We start from the raw sequence: 22,814 nt of genomic DNA, 5'->3' as shown, positions 1-22,814 counted from the left end.
ACATATTGCAGAATTCAGCATCTGCACATTTCACCAGCGTATGGAAGTAGGCAAAGTTCATTCCACTGATTGTTTTACGAAGGTCCGATGGTCTATTCAAATTTTGCTGCGCGTTAGGAGTGCGTTTCGAGACACTTCAACTAGATGGCGCCACCGTCTCGCGCAAAGCTCGGAATCGCGCGTCTCGTCTGAATTTGCATATCGTCGTCTGCACATGCTGTCAGTACTGAGAGCTAAATTTCAGCGGCGTAAGACGTGAGGAATACAACTTCGGTAAATGCCACGAATCTTCATCGTTCCACCTCATTAGGCGATCATATATTGTGAGCCGATACTCAGTCTTATTTTTGGGATTACGTCCGGCAGGCGTCTGACAGCTGGCACGCATCAAGTCGATGTAACATTAGCGGCCCGCACTTGTACGATTACCGTTATTGTACCATTAGCCGCCCAATCTCAGGTCCTCCGTGCCTCTGCTCTAATCTACCCCCCGTACACTCTGGCCATTTTGCCGCTGGAAATTACCACTCACCTACCCTGTGTTAAGGGCTCATTTCCCCGTCATCCTTTGTTTTCTTATATATGCATAAGCTTGAAAAGTGTCACGGCGTTTCTTAGACTTTTGCCTTCCATGCTTAGGGTGCGTTCCATGGTCGGCTGTTGACGATCCCCAGGTGTCCTGCTTAGTAAGTGCTGAATGTAATCCACTGCTCACTACGAAGAATAGGTGAAAAACGTGGCAGTAGTAATGAGCGGGGGATGAAGAAAATACAAAGGAATGTTTTCCCATGCGTCCTTGTTTAATATGCGCTGTATTGCTTCATACAACTAATAAAGCAATGCTAGGGGTACAGAATACACAAGTGAACGTAACTAGTGAACACGATGCCCCAACTATGTTTCTATGATTTTCAAGTAATAAATTCTACACGACACGCTTACAATACAGGTAACTTAATGAAGAAAATAGAATTATTAAATTGGGTTCTTGACAGTTTCTTTGTGTCACATAGAAAATGCACCACCTACGTTCCTGCGGCAGAACCCCCGGGCCATTCGTCGTCGGCATCTGGCGGCATCGCTCGGGACAAGCTTGCATGACTTCCGTCGATGTGTCCTAAGACAGCGCCAAGCAGGCGAAACCGCGAAGAACCTGACTGATATAGGGACTACGAGAAGGGACGAATACGAAACGTGACAGGGGTGAAAACAGCTGTAGCATGATATAATGGTCGAACCAAATTCGTATAAAGAACATTTATGGCGCATACGGCCTATAACTTAAATAATTGGCTGCCGTTCTGCGATTAACGGTTTTGGTTTGGCGCATGCTGCGTGTGACAGTTTGCGTGTCATCTTACTGTGAACATACCTGCCTTCAGTTAATTGGCCTACTTTCTTTTGCTGAGCACGAGCTCGCGGTTTCGCCGTCTTCCTCCCCTTGGTACAAAAGCACGGACCTTGTACGGATGAGAAGACAACGTATTTTTGTCACAACAAAGGGACACCAAAGAAGAATATTAAGCTAACGTATGTTAACAAGTTGCAATTCTTCGTTGTATAAATTGCCGTTCTTACCCTGAGAGGGCGCTTTTGTGAGTAAAAATGCAACAACAAAAGAGGGCTGACGACTTAACTGCGTCTTTATGCACTGCTGTCCAGTAAACTTTGACTTTTATGTTGCGCTGTAGACTTCAGGCACCAGCTCGCATGAGGTAACCTTTTATTGAATAATTAAACCTACTTTCCGTTTCAAATAAATAAGCAACGGCTCAGCTCAGACACATTTTATCAGGAAACACCGAGCAATCCTGTGAAGAAAGAAGTTCTAATAAATTTTAATGGAAACGATGCATTTCATTACAGATTTACGTACTCCTTGATATTGGCGCCCCGCGTAGAATTTCTGCTCGAATTAATACTCCGCTCACGTTCCATTCCACAACTTGGACGCGTACGGTAAAGTGCATAACTCAGAAAGGTTATATTGCGAAAACTCGTTAATTAGCAAACACAACACTGATTTGTCCCGCAAGTGATGCGGAGCCTCATCAAAGTTTGCACTATGTACCGCAGGTGAGTTCTAAGAAAGCCTCTTTCAGCGAAAATAGAGAGATCTGGTCATTTCTTACGCGCCGTGTTGTTAGCTTATGAAACTTCTGATATTTATTTCTGATGATTGAGTATGATGAAGCCGGTTCGTTCCAATGCGTTTTCGTTTTCCATAACTTGTACTGACGCTGTCTAATATCGGCGTATTCGACTTACAGCCGCACTGCGTTCAACCCCGCACTTTCTTCTCACAAGAAACCATCCGGCCCGTCTGATGCTTCAATGACAAACAAATACAATAACCGCATAAACAAACATTCTAGTGCCAAAACGGACACCTGTGACCAGTCCACATGGCTTGGTTAACAGCGCACTGAAAAGCCCTCGAAAAAGGAGCAAAGTTCCTCAGCGCCCCGTTGACCAAGATGGCTGCGTTTTGTTCACCGCAGTGTCCGAGGGCCCATAGCACGAAGAACAGCTCGGCGTTGCTGTAGTCCGGGTGCAAGCGGACGCCACGCCTGAAATCTTGATGCAGGCGACGGTCGTACAGCGCGAGCAGTGGCTCCAGCACACCGGACTCCAGGGTTACATCCGTGGCCAGTGCTCGAGCATCTGCAGTGGCCAGGGCGCTTGTCTATTGAAGTTCGCTCATCGTTCCAGTGAGAGAAACGGTAGCTAGAGGCTTGTCAGGTCTAACATATGTTGTATAACGCATCCCTATTGCCTTGTCCACAATAACAAAGATTGATCGAGTGGTTCCTAGTTTCAGTGATTGATCGATTGTTTCTTCCATTCAGCGACCATCGATCGTCATCAGTCTATCTGGTGCGCTATTCTGCACAGTCAAATCCCACCTTGTGGGCATTTTGAGCCAATAAAACAGGTCGTAGCAACCTCGTCAACGAAGGAGAGCTGATACGCAGGTGAATTTGACAATGTGACGCAATTTGACAGTGTCCAGAGTAACATTCCTGTTTGGTCGGTTGACTGGTGAGTTGATTGATTGATTGATTGATTGAATATTTCATAGTCCTAGCGATCAATTAGCACGTGTCTGATTCATAGCACAACGATAATCAAATACATCAATGCCACAAGATTAAGTCTAAAAAAACGTGTCGATGCCCGTAAATAGACTACAATCCTGAATAACATTGACCAAATTAAACGGGTGTAATTATAAGCCGAAGGGAAATCAAAAATATAAATGCACCAAACCGTAGGCATACATTGCGGCCAAACAGTACAGGACGGAACACTGCCGAAGAGCGTAGCGCTCGTGTCGTCCTCAGACTCAAAGGTAGCTCGGGGACAAATGATTTCTTCAGATCGGTTTCTACTAAACAGGACGGAGCAAATCGCGATTTGAGCTTGCCGATGACGCATCACATGGTCCCTGCTCGGTTCTCTCGGCCCCGTGAAGCGCTTCACGATGTGGCCGAAAGTCAAATCACTGTTGTGATTTTCAGCAAGAATTACCTCACTACAGAAGGCAAAACTCCGTTGTCTGGACACAACTGTACTGAATTCATTTAATGTTGCTTGTTGAATTGAAATGTGCCGCAACAAATGTGTATGTCACGCTGGCTGTTAGTTGCATGGCAAGTATGTAGCCTACGCTCTCATCGTTCCGACAAGCTTGTGCCGTCGTTCACGCATTGTAGAGCGCGAGCAAGGTTATCATAGGTCGTGTGCCATCGTCGTCAATTTTTCTTCGTTGTCATGTTAATGCTGGATCCCAAGGGTAGGGAAGCGTCGCAGGGGGCGGCAGAAAGTTGGTGGGCGGATGAGATTAAGAAGTTTGCAGGCACGGCATGGCCACAATTAGTACATGAGCGGGGTTGTTGGAGAAGTATGGGAGAGGCCTTTGCCCTGCAGTGGGCGTAACCAGGCTGATGATGATGATGATGATGTTAATGCTAGTAGAAAAGGGATCTGGTGTACGTCATATTTGACGCGACTGATTCGTCAGCGATGGCGTCCGTTATGTGAATCCAACTTTATTGAGTGCTTACGTTACGAATTGGAAGCATCTTTTCGCCTGTTTTTAGAGCGCAGCTCTTAGGCGCCCATTCCTGCGGTGAGAGTCGGCGTCGTCCCTCGGCGGCCTCGTAACCAAGCGAGCAAGCACAGCAAAATGATGAGAGTGCGAATGAAAGACGGCGATAGTGAATAGAGCGCGAGGAGGAAACCGGAGGAGGAGGGTGGAGCGGAACCATCAGACGGAAAGCGGCGGAGGAAGGTATGGCGAAAGCGTGAGAAGAAAATCACGGTGCCGCGCAACGACGGGCTTGGCGGTGACGATGGCTAAGAGATGGCACCAGCGTAGCTCGCGTCGTCTGTGTGGAAGCAAAGCTCTGCATGAGTGAAGGTCTGACCGCGGCGGCTGCTGCGAATCGCAACCTAATTTCCCAATTTCCTAATTTCATCACCCCACTATATCTTCGGCCGTCCTCGCTGCATTTCCCGTTCTTGACACCCATTCTGCGACTCTAATGGTTCACCGGTTATCTGCCATACGCGTTACATGGCCTGCCCTGCTCCATTACTTTATAGGTCGCATTTAAGAGGGAAGGCAATGTGCAGGAGAACGTACGAGAATATGCACATATCATATACACTAAAATCTTGTCGTCAATTTTCCGCACATAGATTGTATTACATGCAAAAGTAGGTTATGGCTATCGTAAATGTGAAAGAGCCGGCTCAAGACGAGGTGCAGTGATGAAATTAGGAAATTAGGAAAGCTGGTGTCAGCTGGCGCAAAACAGCGGTAATTAGAAATAAACGTGAGGGGCCTTCATACCGCAGTCGAAACAGAACGGGATGATGATGGTGTTTTGTAGTGCTGAGGATAAAGGGAAACAACCGTATGAACCTGCAGCACAATCAAGCCTATAAGATAAGTCATGAATGAGGGGTCAACTTGTAAGAACCTTCATTAGCCTAAATAAGAAAAAAGGTATATGAAAGCGGAAGAAAATGACACTGGCGTCTGGTGGGAGTCCAACCCACCACATTAATATTACAACTACTTCAAATGAAGCACGGCTCACCCTGTCCAGCACCGGCGACATCGAGCCCAGCAGCGACGCAGTCGACAATCGCTTCGAGTCGCTGCTCGTTGCGACGTCGCCAGGAGTACGGCCCGTGGGACGTTGGCATGAGCTCGCGCAGCACGGCGCGACCCAGAGCAGGGACCAGGATGGGTTCGACGGTGGACATGGAGTTCAGAAAGAGCCCCAGCAAGCCCAGCGGCAGGACCAGGGCCTTGCGGTCCTCCAAGTAGCGCACCTAAGGAAGCGAGAGCGTTAAAGAGTGGTAGTTGCCAGTGGTGTAGCAACAGGGGAGGCCGGGGGGCCGTGGGCCCCGGGTGCAAGGGGCCAGTGGGGGGGTGCGGTGTCATACGTCTGAAGACAACTCTCTTTCCGCCGCCTACACCCCTGGAGGGGGTGACAGAAGACCTACGGGCCCCGGGTGCCAGACGACCTAGCTACGCCACTGGTTGTTGCAGGTTATCAGCCGAAGGCTGAAACCATGCTGCTGGGAATTTAATAAGAAGATAGAACAGGATTGCTATTCAGAAAACGCAAAAACGTCGCAAAGATATTTCGGCGCTGACCGTTGTTCATGCGCCCGAAGCGCTTGGATACAATGCCAGTGGTGACGAGCCAAACACCGTTGCGGTCGCTAATTATACATGGGAGATTTTCTAAAGACAGTACTAAAACAAACGTTCTACTTCGATACGGAAATAATGATTGTATGACTACGTCGCTAATTCAACATTTTATTACTGTAGAGTTCAGAAGGCTTGTGCACAAAGTCTCATTTCTTTCGGCTTCCCCATCGTGTCTGACTCTCTTGAGTTCTACGTGCTATTCGCAGTGCTTCATGGTGCCAGCTACCCAAGCTCTGCCGACTTGCGCCCACCTTGAAACTTGGCTTCTTGGATTAAGCTGAATGCGCGTGACGGACTGAATGGCTGATTCTCTCTAGGCGAGTGTCACGTGACTCAATACCACCGAACACGGCTGCGCACCAGAATGGCATAACCTAGCTATTCCTGGTGTGATTTGTTGCAGCGAAGACAAGTGAGAATCAGCGGGAGACTGAGTCAGCCCTTCGTGCCATTGTGTAAATATTACTCTACAAAAGGGGATCGTGGAACGCGCTAGCTTAGTTTGCGTTCACACTTGAAGGCGAAAGCACGTGAAGCTGTAGAAAGCGAGAAGTCAGGAAGGGGGCTAGTGACGACTAAGTGTGGAGAGTGAAATGAAATAGCACTCCGTTTAGCTGCTGCTATTCAGTATGTGAGGTGGAAGCTGCCCTCGAATGTAAGCGGCCGCCAGGAGATTGCAAGACTCCACTCCCATGCACGCACCATGGTCATCAGCAAAGACTTACATATTAAGAACTCTAGTGGCAAATCAGGAGCTGGTGTCGTCCTCCGATATATAGCGCTTCATCCAGCCATGGGAATGCTTGATTTTGTCGTACCTTTTTTCCCCTTCAGCTTCGAAGAAGATTCATTTTTTCTTCGTTTCATCAGATTGGTAATCGCAATCAACAGCCTAAGATGGGCTAGTTGGTTGCTGGCTTAATGGAACTTGGTTATAGCGGCGCGTTTTGAGGACGGGACACGAAAAGCGTGCACACAGGACAGTCGCCGAACTTCAACGGAAGTTGAAGTTCGGCGACTGTCCTGTGTCCGTCAAGACAGGTAGTCGGAAACTGATTGCGTGGTGATTATTATTAGCCTTATTGTGCCCTCTGGTTTCTGCTTGATGAGCATACTAAGTAAAGATAACCGTGGGAATGGTTGCTCCGCAAATGTCATCCAGATATATAATTAGGAGCCGTAAAACCCGCTCCTTCTGTGACGCCACTCCGGACCTGAGAGTAACCAAATAATTGAACTCTAGTGAAGATCAAGAGCTGAAGTAAGACGACTACATCTCGGTCTGAAGCTGTCTCCTGCACTACCAGAAGCAACAGACTCCAGATATCTATAGAAGCGACATGCCTTGACGATAAAACTTCCTGGATGGATCGCGACCTCAATTCTGCGCAGGTAGATTTATTCCAGCGTTGATCGGCAGAAGATCGGCTAAATCAAAAGCCGGTTTTCGTATTCGGCTAAGCAATAGAAGCCACCACTGCGGAAGGATGGCGCCGCAATGCGAAAACGCAGCATTAAAGTGGAGTTCGTCGCCGGCTTCTCCACAACAACATATTTCTAAATGAAAGAACGATGCTGATGGGTTCTAAAGGAAACTGTCCAGCTATTTAGCAGTTGGCTACAACGCGAGGGACCGTCACTCGCAATAAAATATCAATGGCACTGTAAGGTGGGCAGTCTATTCTTTACAGTCTGAGACACGCGCCGTACAAAATTGCATGGATCCGCCAGCGGCCATGCACACTTGCCTGCCAGGAGAAGAGGCCGGCGTCGGGCCGCGCTTTATCGGAGCTGGCGTCCACCAGGGCATCGATAGCGACCAGCTGCTGAGCCGCTAGTTCCCGAGCGACGCGCCTTTCCTTGACGTCATCGCTGACGCCAGTGGTCCAGTTGTCAGCTGCTTTCGCCATCCACTCCGGCACCAAAGCTCGTAACACCTGTAACAGTACACGAGCGTTATATATCTATGTATATATACATTTGCGGGACTACTCCTCCTTTCGGAACGTTCTTACGTTCTTACTGCGGTAAACTGCGGGAGAGCGTAACCTGCAGAGAGCTGTGAGCGATATGAGACGGAACACTGAATTCATTTTTAAGCAGCGGTTATTCGCAGTGCGCGGATTCTGACCTGAAGGTGTTACTATGTGACAAGTAAGCTTTCCGTTGGAAATTTAGTCCTAATTAAACATCTTATGCGGCGCATGCGCGTTTAGCCACTACGGCCTCTTGAAAGCAATGTGTGCGTCCCGTTTCACAATCATGGAGGAGGTGCAAGTGCTAAATACGCTGTCCCTAAGGCATATAAAGAAAATGCTTCCACTTGAAGCTGTCAAAATTCACGTATAGCTAGTATGTATATCTGAGCGGACGGCTCCTGGTGCTAATAGATTCAGAGTGTTGTCGCCCCCAATGTTTTCTTGTTTTCGTTTTTTGCGTCTTGTCTTGGCTTAACGAGCCTACGTTTTCGTATAAGACTCACCATATTGCTATTCAAGACGCGTAATTTACCAGTTAACGTCAACGTGATATTTATCGTTAGTTTCCCTTCAGTGAGACGGAGAAAAAAAAAGGCAGGCGACAATGCACTGTAGGCTTACAGGATAAGCGCCAGATCTGTCAACACCATGTACCTCCAACGACTGCCCGCGGGAACGTGATAAAGCACGCGTGAGAAAAGCATGGCCTCTGAAATTATGTGGGGTGCAAGGCCTGCTGGTTTCGGAGTCAACGGAATATAGCTAACGAAATGGCAAGCAATCGACGAAGCAATGATTGAGGCAAGCCCATCTGTTATTGCTAGGAGGTACAGGATGTCTTTCAAGCCGCGTGCTCTGCTCTCCGCAGTTAAGTCGGCACTCACACTACGAAACACATTAATTTACTATGTTCATTTAAGACAACGAAATTGGTTTTAGTCAAGTACAATCACGGTTGCATCGCCATGAGTTATCCTCTTCGAAGGAAAATGTGTCAGTACTTTTATGACTTAAGTACTAAGCTCTCCTTCCTTCTGTTTGCGTTTTGATACTATCATATGCTGCAAGATAATGCTTTCTTTGTTCTGGCATGCTTATTTGATAGGTTGCGCTTGCGATTATGATGAAAGGTCACACAGTTAGGCAAAGTGCATGTCTCCTTATATTACTTTACATACTACCGTGCTTGGTTGTGTAGAGTAGGATACTGACACTTATTGTCAGGTAGTTATTCTTTAACCTTGACATTTCATGTGACCATATCTGTGAAGAATGAAACAAAGATCAATTTATTTTAATGCTGCTGTATTGAAAGGCCCACGGCACTTTCAAGCTTCCATTGGCTATACTTCGCCTGGATATCCCTCAACGAAATTGTTTAAACTAAAGCCACTTGATGCATTGATCGTTTAACTAATTTATTGGCTTAAAGTTACAAACTTAGAGAAATCCAGGAAAAACACGAGGAAGGCGGGAAATGGAAAATCAAGATGATGAGCAAAACGAAAACAAGATAAGAGCGGGCGCCAACGCTTCGACAATTGGACTTTTTCAAGGCAACATATGCTTTCCTTGGCACAGTATATATAGGTAGGATTCTTCTAAACGGGAGAGGGGGTAAGGGAACGACTGAAGGTGTGTTAGTTGCGAGCGTGTAGAATTGAAAATAAAAGGGTGCTGTGGACACGGCTGGAGACGCGGCCGTATGTCACCCGACGTGTCAACGGCCACGTGCATAGCACCCCTCTATTATCTACATCGCTGAAGGTCGTGGGCTATCATGTCTCTGTAAGAGATAATAAAAGGAGTGGCAGAAAACAGTCGTCGTGAAAAAAAAATTACTGAAATGGAATAAATATATAAAAGAAAACAAGGGGAGAAAGAGTCACTAAGCAACCAAATGCAAATAACTAAGTGTTGTTACCTATAGCTTGAAATTCAGCATATCGAATAGATTCTGGAGACCACTTTGAAATATTGATGCCTATTGGTTGCAATGCGTTGAACTTATGGATAAGGTATGATTCTCTGTATTTTCTTTCTCGTTCAGAGCGGAAATTTGACTGTAAGATGTAAAGTTCAGGTTAACCAAAGTTCTGACTTCGTTGGTTGAAATGCTCGGCGGCGGCTTTGGAGAGCTTTTTAAGCTGTGTCCGCGCGATGTCCGTTTAACCTGGCGTTCATTGATTAAAAACTTGAAGAAAGCAATGGATCAATACCTTGGAGTCTTAAGCAGGCGAGTTTGAGAGACCTTTAAACTAAGCCTGCTTCTCGCGAGCGTACCTAAATTCGGCTGATGCGGGCTACACTGGTATGGCCGACTTGGTTACTGTAGGGTTTTTGTGGGGTTTTCGTGGGTTGGTCATCGATGAGTTTCCGCCCTCAAATGCGCTACGAGAACTCGCGTTCGTGTGTTTTCGTGCTCCATTTGTGACCAGAAACCTACCGACGTGGTGATAGCGATGATTATTAGTGACGGCAACTGTTCCGCGCCCACTTGCCTGGCGGGTCTCCCATACGAAATGGGCGACGGTGTCGTGTAAGCCATCGACAGCCTCCAACAGCGTCGCCTTGGCAGCCTGGGTGGTCTTTTGCCGAAACGCGTCGTTAATGAAGCGGACACAAGCTTGCAGCTGAGGATCGGGGGGTTCCTGGTAGGCTGCCTTTACCAGTGGACGAGCCTGCGTTGCAATATAGCGTTCATACAAGATGGCCGGCTGTTCAACTTCAAGAAACTTCATAGGCGTATATTAAACTTGACTATGTTAAGGCGGAAAGCTGGGCTCGTTAGAAATTTGACACTTCAGACATCATGAACGCGTATAGAAAGAAGCACTTCAGAAGACCAAAGGAGGACAGGACCACAAGCACTCTGGTAAGCAAGTAGCAAAGGTCAATTAATCTGGAAAGTTTCTGACATTATGACTAAGCTCTATACCTTCATTGGTGAGCAAATAATGCGGCCCTCTCAAAATACGTCTTTTTTTCTATGCACTGTCACAATCACGTGCATCTATGACAAGGGAAAACAGAACGGTAGTAGTCAGGAAGAAAGAAGAACATTGATTCCGGCAGGAGTGAATTGTTTGATAATCCAGCGAACACGTCAGATTCCAAAAAGCATCTCAAAATAATGTCGAGTACCTCAGGAACAACGATCTGGGGTTATACTTGGTGACTAGCGTCGTTCCTCCACAATTGTTCTTTTGATCATCTGAAGTAATCCTTTTTCTTTCTAAGCGCCAGCAATTTCTCATGGAAACTATGCTTGGGTCTGATGTAACATTTTAGTTATTGACTACGCAAATATGATTATGCAGGCATTACCAAGCTTCAATGTCCACGCCCGTAATGTCCCGTGGTTTAATAGATGGTTTGGTGGAGTAACTGCACTGCATGGCTCCCAGGCAAGGCTTCCTTTGTTATTACTAAGAGTCGTCGCTGTTCTTACTTTGATTGCTTCGGACTACGATTTGTGTCTGATGCGTCAGGGTGCTCTACAATCCACGTGGACTGCTAGCCTCTCTTGCGCGTCATTAAAGCGATACGCGGCTAACGTACTGCATCCCCCTGGAAAATAGTGCCCGCAGCCTGTCAGGCTAGCCCGTCAAGTTTATATTCAGTCTGTGACGTCCAACAGGCAATAATGGAGCTCAACCACACGACCATAGCTCCGATCAACAAGCGCAGAACCAGAAAGCAATGTCTTGACCCCTTAAAGGGTTGCTGAAACATGCTGCCAGCGTGTTTTGAACATTTATTTATTTATTTATTTATTTATTTATTTATTTATTTATTTATTTATTTATTTATTTATTTATTTATTCGTGGATTTGACGCCGGTAACGTTGTGAAATACGAAACGTGTCGAAATACCAGCTAGCCGAAGCCGCCACCCTTGTAAACTAAGCACGGAACCAGTTATTGTACTTCGACCCCATCGAAACGCGGCCATCGAAACCAGGTATTGAACCTGCGGCCGCGTGCTCAGCTTCAGACCGCCCGTGGCAACTCATTTACCATGCCGAGTAAGCACTCACCTGGCTACCCAAGAAAGGTGCGAAGTAAAGCAGCTTCCACATCTGCTGGTAAAGCGCGAGACCCACAGAGCCCCTGGACTGCAAACTCCGCTCCAGATGACAACGCGCTGACAGCTCAATCCATCGGCACGTTGTGGAGATCCACCGCCTGGGGAATGGCTTGACCAAGCCGACCTGGCTAGAGTTTAAGTGGCCTCCGCTGCTCAGGTTCGGCGCAAGGCTGCAGAAAGCAGAAAACACAGCCGGTTGTTAGCCAGTCCAATATAGGCCTGTTTATGTTTCGCAAAAGGGTCATGTCAGAGCTGCTCGGCATTCATACTGTTTTGCTACGGCAGGTGCTGTGGTTTCTTTCTGCAGTCGGTGCGTCATTGCATACCTCTATGACAACACTATTCGATCTTGCAGAACGATTGCCGAAATTCGCCCTCATCTAGTCGTTTGGCGCACAACAGCAAAATGTCTAAGTAACGTTAGCTTTGATTATATACGGCCTCCTGATTGCGGAGGCCTGTTCTTAAATGCGTTAGCATTTCTACGCCTACCGAATGAGCAAAAAGTCTGTTTGTCCGTTCCTCCGTCCGTCGTCACGTAAGACAATCGCTTTCAATTGACCTTCGTGCTGGCTCTCGCTTCAACGCGAGCAAAGTGGCGAGAACACAGCGCGCACGATGCTATCAACATTCGCCGCACTGTGTCCCCATTGCAGATCCATTTCAAAATAGGAGCACGCGCGGTCGCGCCATGTGCAGCCACGCCGGAGTACGGTTGGTAACCGTCGATAATGGTGGTACGCTGAGGACAGATAAGGCGCTAAAGAGCGATAACTTCTTATGATGATCGGAACGTTGTCAGCGCACCTGGCGCCGCCTGCAGGAGATTGCTTGCCCCATCAATTCACCTTACTTGAGGGGTCACCGAGTGTATAAATAGGAAAGCACGCGCTTCTTGCGACGCGCATGGCCATGTAACTGTGTTTTGGCTGGACGCAACGCACAAAAGGAAATGCTTATACACGAGAACGCATTTTTATCGTCCAAATGTCATGCCATTTTGAGTGCCTCGCTACCATGCGGCATCGGCACATTTTTGCTGCACACAAAGTGCCGTCGTGTGTCCTGGCCCGCGCTGGTTCCCTTTTAGCCTGTGCACCAAAATGGGGGCGGAGTTGCACTTATCTCTGCCGACCTCTTCCTTTCCCGCTTGCGCATTGGCGTTTCCGTTTTGACCTCAGTCTGCGGTTTCCGTACTCTCTAAGGGTACAGCCGTCTTAATTAAGCCTGCCTCTCTCTCACGACTCCACGCTTTTCGCGCCCTTTTGAGGGAGTAACTGCTTGCTTGGCTTTAAGTCCGTCTTCTAGAGTGCTTGTACTCCCCCATTGGAGAAGGTATACCATGCATGGAGTTAAAACGGGAGAGTATGAGTTCTCTTGTATAATAGCCTATGGATGGATGTGAATCAGGCAGCGAATTTAAAATAATTAAGCTGTTGTCATTTTCTTGTTCCCTTTATTCATATGTATATTGGGTTACTTTACTCGTGCACAATAGCGCAAAAAGCACACGCATGGTGAAAGAAGCAGACGGTAGGCTACACTAAAGCGTACGCTTTACTTGCGTATGATGTATACTGGTGTACGTGCTTATTCTACATCCTCAATTCTGATTATATGTTTTGCCATGATATTTACATTGTGTCATAGGAAAGCTACCTGGCTAATGCTGTGTGCCCCTATCTAGGCTACCTCATATCTGCGTAGTTAGTATAGCGGACTTTCGATATCGATACTAACCAGCCAAAGGTTAACGATTCAAGTGCATATTACTAACATCTCTTCCTTATGTGCTTTAACTACGAAACGTATTGCGCAAATCCAACCAGCATGTCGGAATCCGAGAATCGAAGCTTTCGTGAGGCGCCTAAATCAACACATCCCAATTCAACATATTCTGCACCTCGTTTCGAACCACATAAAATTCTTGCCTACCAACGAAGACGGCAAGGCGTGGGGATCCACACCGCGTAAGCCGCGTGATTCACGTGTCCGTGCAATAGACTGCCTCCGCGATCGGCTTACTTTGCTGTTGCTATGACACTGTCTCTATAGGCTCAGTGCGCCGACCACAGCAGGCAGTCCTCCTCGAGATAGCACAGTAGTAAAAAAAAAAAGAAGTACGATTTCCTAGGTAAGACATCGACCAAACAAATGCTCCAGGCCTTGGGAAATAAGGCAGATATAGGTTTGCTTTAATCAAAACCATTCCGCTCTTGTTCACGTACAGTAGTTGCAGCCAGGATATTTAGTTACCATTTGTTGTAATACTGCCTACTTCCGTACAAAACAAGGCCAGCTGTCAGCACGCACGCAAGGGAAATACGGAGGGCATCGCTTTCCGACATGTGAGCTCGCTTATCGACGAGAAGCTGCAGCAGAAGCGGCGGGAAAGATAAAGGAAGAGCTCGAGAAAACTTCGCTTTGATGGTCACACGCTCGACCGCCCACTCACTGTCAGAAATAGGTTCGTGGACTTCCCGATCCGCTCGTCACAGGACCCGTTGCTAAGCAGCCTCGTACCCGGTAAACAGCGCGCAGGGATCGCGCACCTTGCTTGGTATTTACACGCAGTAGCCGCGAAGACAGGCAAACGGGAGTTTGCAGAATGCGGTCACCTTTGTACGAAAGCAGCGAAGTCGTCGATGCTGGCGCTGCTGTTGGCTCGGAAGAAGCGCTCGGTGATCCCCAGAGTCGCATCGGGAAATGACGGTGGGCAGTCTTCGCCCCGTGTTTTCCCACAGGCACTGCGAATGGGACATTTATTGTTTTCGTTCACTCATCTTTTATTCGTGGTCATTTCATTCCTGGTATTTTCACTCTCATACGAGCGTTGTTCGGTCGCTAGTTAATTGATTTCCTCGTGAACACGTTCTTCCCCATTAAGAAACGTAGTATGGGGCATATTCCTCTCGACCGGAATGTTTTGGTTAACTTCACGAATTAACCATTGTTGAAACTACGCAATGCGTTATGAATGGCACATAGAGAAAATATTGTCACCCAGACATTATTCATCATCATCATCATGGCTGTCATAATCATTTATTGTCCCTAAAAGCACCATTGGGGGGTATTTCTTAACGGGGATGCACGCACACCAGCAATCACAGTATTCATAAAACAAAGCACACAAAAAGTATGCAGAGAAATGTAAGGGCGGCAATTGTATGGTCGTTGGAGGCATTGCGAAGATAAGGCTGAGTGGCGATTGGCAAGCGGTAAAACAATTATTTTTGGTAATAGGTTGTCAGTACCTGTCTCCGTTTTTATGGATCGCTCTAATTAACTACTGATTCTGACAGCTCGTTCTACTTCTCTTATTGAGGGTTAATGAACGATTTAAAGCGATACGTCAATTTATACTGGTAAAGTATTCTTTGGCTCTCTGTGGTCATTAAATACATGGTAATGGGTCGATGATCAGAAGCGAAAATAAAGCTCAATGCTTCATTTTTTTTTAAATTTAGTAAGCCTAGCGCCGGTAGGTCAGTGATACGCCATGGATTTCAATGTTTTCTTTCGTATTTTGGCTGCGTTAACCCATTACACCTCGGTGGAACTTGCCGTTTTAAGTCTTTGGCTCCGTTCTAGTCGATATTTACTGCTAAGCAATTAACTGGGCCCTAGAAGACACTGTCGAAATACATGACGTCACAACGAACTGGTGTGGGAACTTCAAGGTGGCGTCGCCACCTGTTTTTCGTGTGTTTTGTTTCACGTTTTCCTCGCTTAGCAAACATCTCCTCGTGGTTAGGAGGGGTGTTTTTTGTATTGTGGATGAGCAACTCACTGATACAGAGGTTATTTTTTTTCTTTTTAGCGTCCCTTTAATAAACGTTGCTGCTGTACAATGTAGGCGCGGTACACTTACACTTGCGTTGAAAAAAGTCACAGGCCTGCGCGACACATGCAGTGCAGTGGTAGCGTGAGCTGGAGCTGTGGATTTATAGGCAATCCATGGCTAAACAATGCTTCCTGCCGCCCCTTGATTTAGAATATCAAATAAGTTGAAAGGGCCACCACATGTGAGGCTAAGAATTCTTCCTGAGAAGCAGTTAGACGGCTTATGCTGTAAAGGTAGTTTTATAGATTCATTCATTAAACAAAAGTGTCAGTAACTATTTTATTTCTTGATTGCACAGCATAACCAAAGGTTATTGTATGCTTCAGTTCGAATGTAGGGGCACAGGTTGTTGCACTTTCCGTCCACTTACATTGCAAGCTCCGAGCAATTTCTGATTAGAATATTTTGGCAGAACTATTCGAAAGACTAGCGCGAAATAGCAGGGACAAAGACAGAGAAGACGACAGGACGAGCGCTAATCCTGTCGTCTTCTCTGTCTTTGTCCCTGCTATTTTGCGCTAGTGTTTTGAATAATGATGACGCACCAACTAGCCCAGCTTTCTGCCTTGATGGCAGAACTAACCTCACGATGACTGCTGACGGCAATGCGTTTTGCATTTAATCAACACGGCGACGCAACGCATTGCCACCGTCAAAACAAGTTAGGCATGAGATGCGTGCTGCGGCGAGACTCTTTTGCGCTCCCTTAAGAACACTTAGCGGCACCTAGCGGCGCCGTCGCGAAGACTGCGCTTGACCTCCGAAATGCATCGAGCGCCGGCACGCGTGAACGCCGAGAACCGCGCAATGCTGCAACCGTGCTCCTCTCTCGCGCCTCTTTCTGGACACGCTGCACCATCTAGTGACGCTGTCAATAACCGCGCATGGCCTCCGAGACTGGAAGCGTGGCGCGCCGGTGCCTGCAAACACTGAGCATTGTTCCCCCGCTTTCCACATGCTTACTAGCGCATACTCAGTGGCCCAAGCTGTTGAGAGGTTTCATTGATTGTTCGCCCGCTTTCCACGTGCTTACTAGCGCATACTCAGTGGCCCGAGCTGTTGAGAGGTTTCATTGAAGAGCGGCACATAGGCAGTGCATTAGTGGCGTAGCCTGTCGATACGTCGGTTTCCTGTCCTTGAGGACCTCTTGGCACGTGAACTTGTTTGCGCTCAATGTTGGCTAAATTTAGGATGCATATGTTTTTGTAATTGTGGAGGGGTACATCGCCAGTGGTACACACCTAGTTACACAAGTTGGCGTCACAGACGTTCATTGAAGAGTGGCACGCACCAACTGCCACATATCCAGTCACTCAAACTGGCATCAAGGAAATTCATTGAAAAGGGACATGCACCAACTGTCACATACCCAGTCACTCAAGTTACCATACCATACCAACTGCCACATACCCAGTCACTCAAGTTGGCATCAAGGAAATTCATTGAAAACTGGCACGCACCAATTGCCACATACACAGTCACTCAAGTTGGCATCAAGGAAATTCATTGAAAAGTGGCACGAACCAACTGCCACATACCCAGTCACTCAAGTTGGCATCAATGAAATTCATTGAAGACCAGCACAGGCTGAGTGGCACATAGTGCTTCAAGTCGGCGTTAAGAAGTTTCGTTGAACAACGGCAGCTGCGAAGTTCCGCGTCTACAGACAAACATGTCGGCGTCAAAGAGGTCCGTTGAAGAGCAGCACATATGTACACGTTGCCACATGCTCAGTGACCCAAGTTGGTCCGATGGTTGATTTAGAACCCTGTTCTTTCAGCACAGCGTCCCTATGCGCTAAGCATTCGACCATGGTCTACGCAGTGACCCAGGTCGGCGAGCAAATGGTTAGTGACAGACAGACAGACAGACCTCAGAAAGAACATTAAGTACCTTGGCGCTGCTAACGCATAAATAAATACACTTGATTGCTTAGCCCACAAATACGTGTAGTGCGTGCCAACGAGTAAAGATACTGTTAGAGTTCAAATATTGCCGCATATATGCTCTTACACCCTAATATTCCGTCATCCATTATCCATATCTTCTAAGAGTGTATTTATTTACATTGATGAAAAATATATGAAGACCCAGAACTACTTGTATAGCGTTCTATTTGCATATATTTAGTGTAATGATGTGTTCCTCTTTTTGAAACTAAGCCTTTTGGTGCTCTATATACTGTCAGGTACGCCCCTACAACTGGGGCCCACTCCCCCTAACTATTTGTCTATATGAAAACGAAATTTACAAGCTTTATTATTGTTATCATTATTCGTAATAGTAGTAGTAGTAGCAATAGTAGTAATAGCAGTAGTACTAAAAACGCACCTCGTAATGTTTTCCTTGGTGATCACTGCTCCACCTTGCAGGCACCGCTCTAGGACTATCGCATGATCCTCATCCGGGTCCCCAGTGCCGGCGGCTTCCGCTCGTCGACTTCCGCTTCCGGGGACTACGCGCAGCCTTTCCGTGACCCGTTCCGCGACGGCGAGCATGAGACGCGCGACGCCATCCCTGTAAAGTGAGTGGCGGCTCGAGCCGCACACGTGCTCATGGAAGTCGTCGCAGGGACCCGGTCGGCCGCCCCTCTGGCTCTGGCTATGGATGTGGCCCAAGCCGCTGTTGCGTCCTCTGAGGTACCCCTGGAGCCACAGGCAGCCTGAGGAGTTACACATGCTCTGCCTGTGGCGGCGGTCGGAGGCGGTGTCCATGCTAGGGAACGACAGCTCTTCCTGCGTTTAGCACCCCTTGTACAGTGAAGTGCAATTTTAAAAAACAGTTGGGTCAAAGACGAAATGCTAATGGCAGTGGCGTGCCACCATGCTGTCCAGGTATAGGGGGCGCAGAGAGAAATACGACACACACACACACACACAGACACACACACACATATATATATATATATATATATATATATATATATATATATATATATATATATATATATATATATATATATATATATATATATATATATACATATTGTGACGCAGCAGTAATCACGGCTTTTATTCCGCGTCAAAAGGTTAGGCGAACCGACCACGCCCACAGCAAGGAGCACACTCGAGAGCCAGCCCCACAAGCGATGATGAAGAACCCCATATGAGCCCCACATGATGATGATCATGTACAGATGACAAAGAATAGCTTATATCTCGCTACAATATATATATATATATTCTAATCAAACAAGTTTTGTCCTGGAACTGGTGCCGCGGCTCATAGGTATACCTCAAATTTTCGTAGGACTTCGAATATGGCCTCATAAATGCCCAGCGCGACCCATGACACAGTAGTCCCAAGCGAAGATATCGGAGGCTTATGCCCGCTTAGTGTGTGGGTCGCACATCTGGAGTTCAGAGCAATGTAGCAGGGAGCAGTACCAAAGCCAATGTGTAATAAAGAGTCCGGCGAATAAGGGTGACCATGAACCATCAGCGCGCGGGTGACGTAGAAGGAAGGCAAAGAGCGCTGTGCTCTTCGCGGAGGAAACATTTAAAGCTGTAGCTTTCTTTAGCTGTTCCACGCTCAGTGCGGTTTGGTGTACTCGGTGTATGGCCGTTTGTGTGACCTTGAGCGAGATCTTCGCCCGTGCTAACATATAAAAGTCGCAGGTTTGCCCGAAAGGTCAAGCAATTATAGCGATAGCAAGGCATTGGACAACTGCACGAAGTATAGGTTCGTAGTTTTATCGACCGCATAAACAGCGCAAACATTGGCTCATTCATTAAATTGAGAAGCCAGGTTCCACGCACGCTCAGACAAACACGAACAGATCTCGCTGGATAACACCGTATTGTTGTCCCTATGGTGGCATGGTGAAGAACGGCGACAAGGAGCCGGGGAGGGGGGGAGGGGGCGCGAATACTTCGTGCTGCCCCTCGCTTCTCGGACACTTGAGATCACGTGACCTTCCCGACTATAGGGGCACGAGAAGACAGTGAACGCGAAGGCAACAGCTATATCTACTCGCCCTTAAGCTTTGTACACGCCGCCGATTAACTTCATAATATGGCCTGCGGGCCGCGTATGCGCTCATCTACGTGAGCAGTCAAGCGCAGCCACTGCCTGGCTAGAGGAGGAAGCGCGCGCTCACCTGCCCACCCCTAGCGCATGCTTGATTACGTTAACGCCCGCTTTCGTTTGAAAATTAGGAAATGGAGAAGCAGCAAACTTGTGATGGAAGTGGTGCGAAAACAAGATGCTCTTCGTTTTCTGGGATATGTTTGCTCAGCGTTTGCACAGGCCTGGGGGAATTTCCTAGACCCACGTAGCAATAGCGTAAGGCTCGAAGTCGAAGCAGCAGGCGCAATGAATGCGAGTCCAGCACACTTACCAGGAGCAGCAGAGTGTCGTCAGTGTCCCTCGGCTCAAGGTGAGATGGCTGAAACAGGCGCCTGCTGGAGTCTACTCTGGTGACCTTCTTGTAGATGACCTTCGGTTCTGCCGTCAGCCACAGGTACAGCAGTATGGCGTCTATGATGAGCAGCAGGATGATGATGACTATGCCAGCACGCACGATCATCCGCTTCTGCTCGCGTTGCGCCGTGCGATCGCTGGGGGCGGCCGTTGAAACTGACGACATCTCGGATAACTGCGTGAGTGCCAGGATCGAGTTCGAGTTTAGATTGCCACCTGCTTACGGCCAGACAGATATGAGGATTTGACGAGCTCAGTTTCTCGTTACCCGCAACCATAGAAATAAAACCGACAATGAAGCCAGAGGAAGTTCAGGGGAAGTTAATTGTTGTGCCTAATAGAAATGGCGGGAAAAAAATCTTTCACATATATATGCCAATCTGACAACTCGCACGTCAAAGACAGCGAAACGTCATAAGCGAGTTCCGAAACCCTTCAGTATTAGTATGGGCTTGTCTCTTATTACCTCTCAGCGTCGCTCGCACGCAGCAGCAACTGCGTTCGTTACTAGTGATAGCTTTCACGATGCACTGCTACACCACAACTTAAGCTTTCATGCCTCAATCGCGCAAACTCCCAGCTGTCACTCAACGCGGAGGGGGGATAACGTGACGGGAGAAACCAAAACCATTAACTACCAGTTTTTAAAAACTCGCGCATGCAAGTTGTCGATTCGAGCGAGACTTACGCAAGGTAAACTTTATAATCATCCATGGTTATGTTACGAAACAAATTCAGGGCTCCGAAACACGTCGCGTTGCATTTACTTTTGATATCGACCACGTCGTCGCGCGCCGGCCTGCATCGCCGAATGAAAGCCGTTGCGGAAGTTCGAACAGCAGCTTGCTGTAAAAGGAACAAGCAAACAAAAGTGTGAAACCTTGCCGCAAACTATAGCTGACCGCACGTCTTTACGCGCTTTACCTATTCATCTACCACAGCGGCCATCCTGCCCTGAACTAGCTTGGGTATTTGTGCATGCGTAAAGATTAGCGGGTAAGCACGAGTGCCAGCCAGTGCCACTCAAGGCCGCGGTGGCGGATGTGGAACATCTTTTTAACCGCAGGTGTCACGTGGTACGTGAACTTAACAGTAGGCAACTAGCCAACGGACCTTCCTATGTTACCTCATGGTACCAACACTGCCAAAGTCGATACCTTCACTACGCAAGGGACGAGTTAGAGCGCTCTGCAGCGACCGGATGGAAATGACTCCCCTTCAGGTTCTGCGTCTAATATTGCACAAGCGTATAATTCGCGTCCCTGGGCATTTGTCCACGAAGCAGTTCATACTCTATAGAGAGTGTTGCAAAGACGTGCGCAATTGTAACCTGGTGCGACATTGTTAGGGAAGTAAGCCGCTTTGTTATGCTTCGCTACAGTGCGGTTTGCTTATAAAGGGAACGCCCTAAAGTACGGCTCTCGATTTGGTGTCGCTTTAGCATGCCATTGCGAGCTGAAGATACGTCGAGTTACTACAGAGGTGAAAATTTCACTCCAACCACGAATCATCTTCCGTAATGCCGTGCGATCGTAGGCTTACGAGAGCTAAAAAAAAAAACACAATTGCTCTATAGGTTAACGTATTCTCTCTAACAGTGAGCCAAGTTATCCATACTTCGGAGCAAGAAAAGACACATTGGCACCACGAACAGTGACGACAGTTGCGTTGAACAAAGAAAGGTGACGACACAAGTGCCAGTGCGTTCATTCGCTCTCTGAAATAATGCGTACCAGCTAACGGGCACAATATCTCACAAATTTAGTTCGTTACCTAACTTTCCTAAGGAGCATTCGTCACTAGTTCTGCAGAAAAAAACAGATCAACTTAGAGTCGTAAGTGGCTCTTCAAAACCGTAACTGTATAAATCGTTTGGCAAACATACGAAAATAAAGATTACTAAATAGCTCAAAAAGTCAAGGCCAGTTAATTTCTTCTCAAATGTGAGTGGGCCGATCCATTGATGTCCCTGACATCGCCATTACTTTAATTTAAGAGCGTTTTCTGTATATAAGTAATTTTAATTTAGAGAATAACATCCACAAATGTCTGCAGGTAGCACTTAATGATAATTTTAGAGCGACATTAAATGCTTGACAGTTATGAATAACTTCTTATATTTCGCAGAAACCGCTTTTGTCCTTTGCTTTTTCCTTACGTCTTTAGCCTTGTATCAGTGTCATCCGACCACGTTGTTTCGACGAAATTACTAACTCCTCGTAACGAGCGTAAACAATACCGTGATTCAGCGTCGCTCTCCTATTCCCTGGCTTACGCCACATTCACTACTACACTGTCGTCACCTACAACGCTGGTCATTCAACTGGCGTCATGATCGCGTCTCGCCGTCGCTCTTCAGCTACGACATCATCTGTGAATAAACCTCAGAATGACCACAGAAAGGCTTATCACCTGTGACATCTGGCTTGTATCCTCCATACTGGCCGCGCGGTTGTGTCACCAGTCTTGACGGAACGATGGTATCCTTGCAGAAAAGCAGCGTTTTAAAACGATGTCTGGACACTGAGCGAGCAGGACAGGCAGCCTTGCTCTTCCTCCTCTTCTTCCTTCAACTTATGGCACGTGTCCATGAGGGGGATTGGCCATGGTTCGCAATGGAAACATCGTGTTATGTCCTTGCTTCCTGGTAACTTATTGGTCAGTACTTACTATATTTAAACAATCGTGATTATAAGTTATTTTTAGTTCTTGAAAAATGGTCATGCCAATTTCGACGAAGAC

The 22,814-nt window shown here is 47.3% G+C and overlaps 1 protein-coding gene across 1 annotated transcript; it reads right to left on the bottom strand.

Moving 5' to 3' along the window:
- Positions 1–2,317: 2,317 nt before the first annotated feature.
- Positions 2,318–22,622, bottom strand: LOC135907366 (uncharacterized). Its single transcript, XM_070526683.1, has 9 exons — positions 22,485–22,622; positions 19,990–20,247; positions 17,982–18,385; positions 14,422–14,550; positions 11,754–11,973; positions 10,215–10,394; positions 7,483–7,671; positions 5,109–5,346; positions 2,318–2,664 (listed from the first exon to the last, which is right to left on the bottom strand). The coding sequence occupies exons 1-9, from the start codon at positions 22,509–22,511 to the stop codon at positions 2,372–2,374; spliced, it is 1,938 nt and encodes a 645-aa protein (XP_070382784.1). The 5' UTR covers positions 22,512–22,622; the 3' UTR covers positions 2,318–2,371.
- Positions 22,623–22,814: the final 192 nt, after the last annotated feature.

This window comes from Dermacentor albipictus, chromosome 10, assembly GCF_038994185.2.
Source record: "Dermacentor albipictus isolate Rhodes 1998 colony chromosome 10, USDA_Dalb.pri_finalv2, whole genome shotgun sequence".
Taxonomy (NCBI): Eukaryota; Metazoa; Arthropoda; class Arachnida; order Ixodida; family Ixodidae; genus Dermacentor; species Dermacentor albipictus.
This window is presented reverse-complemented; position numbering and strand designations above follow the sequence as displayed.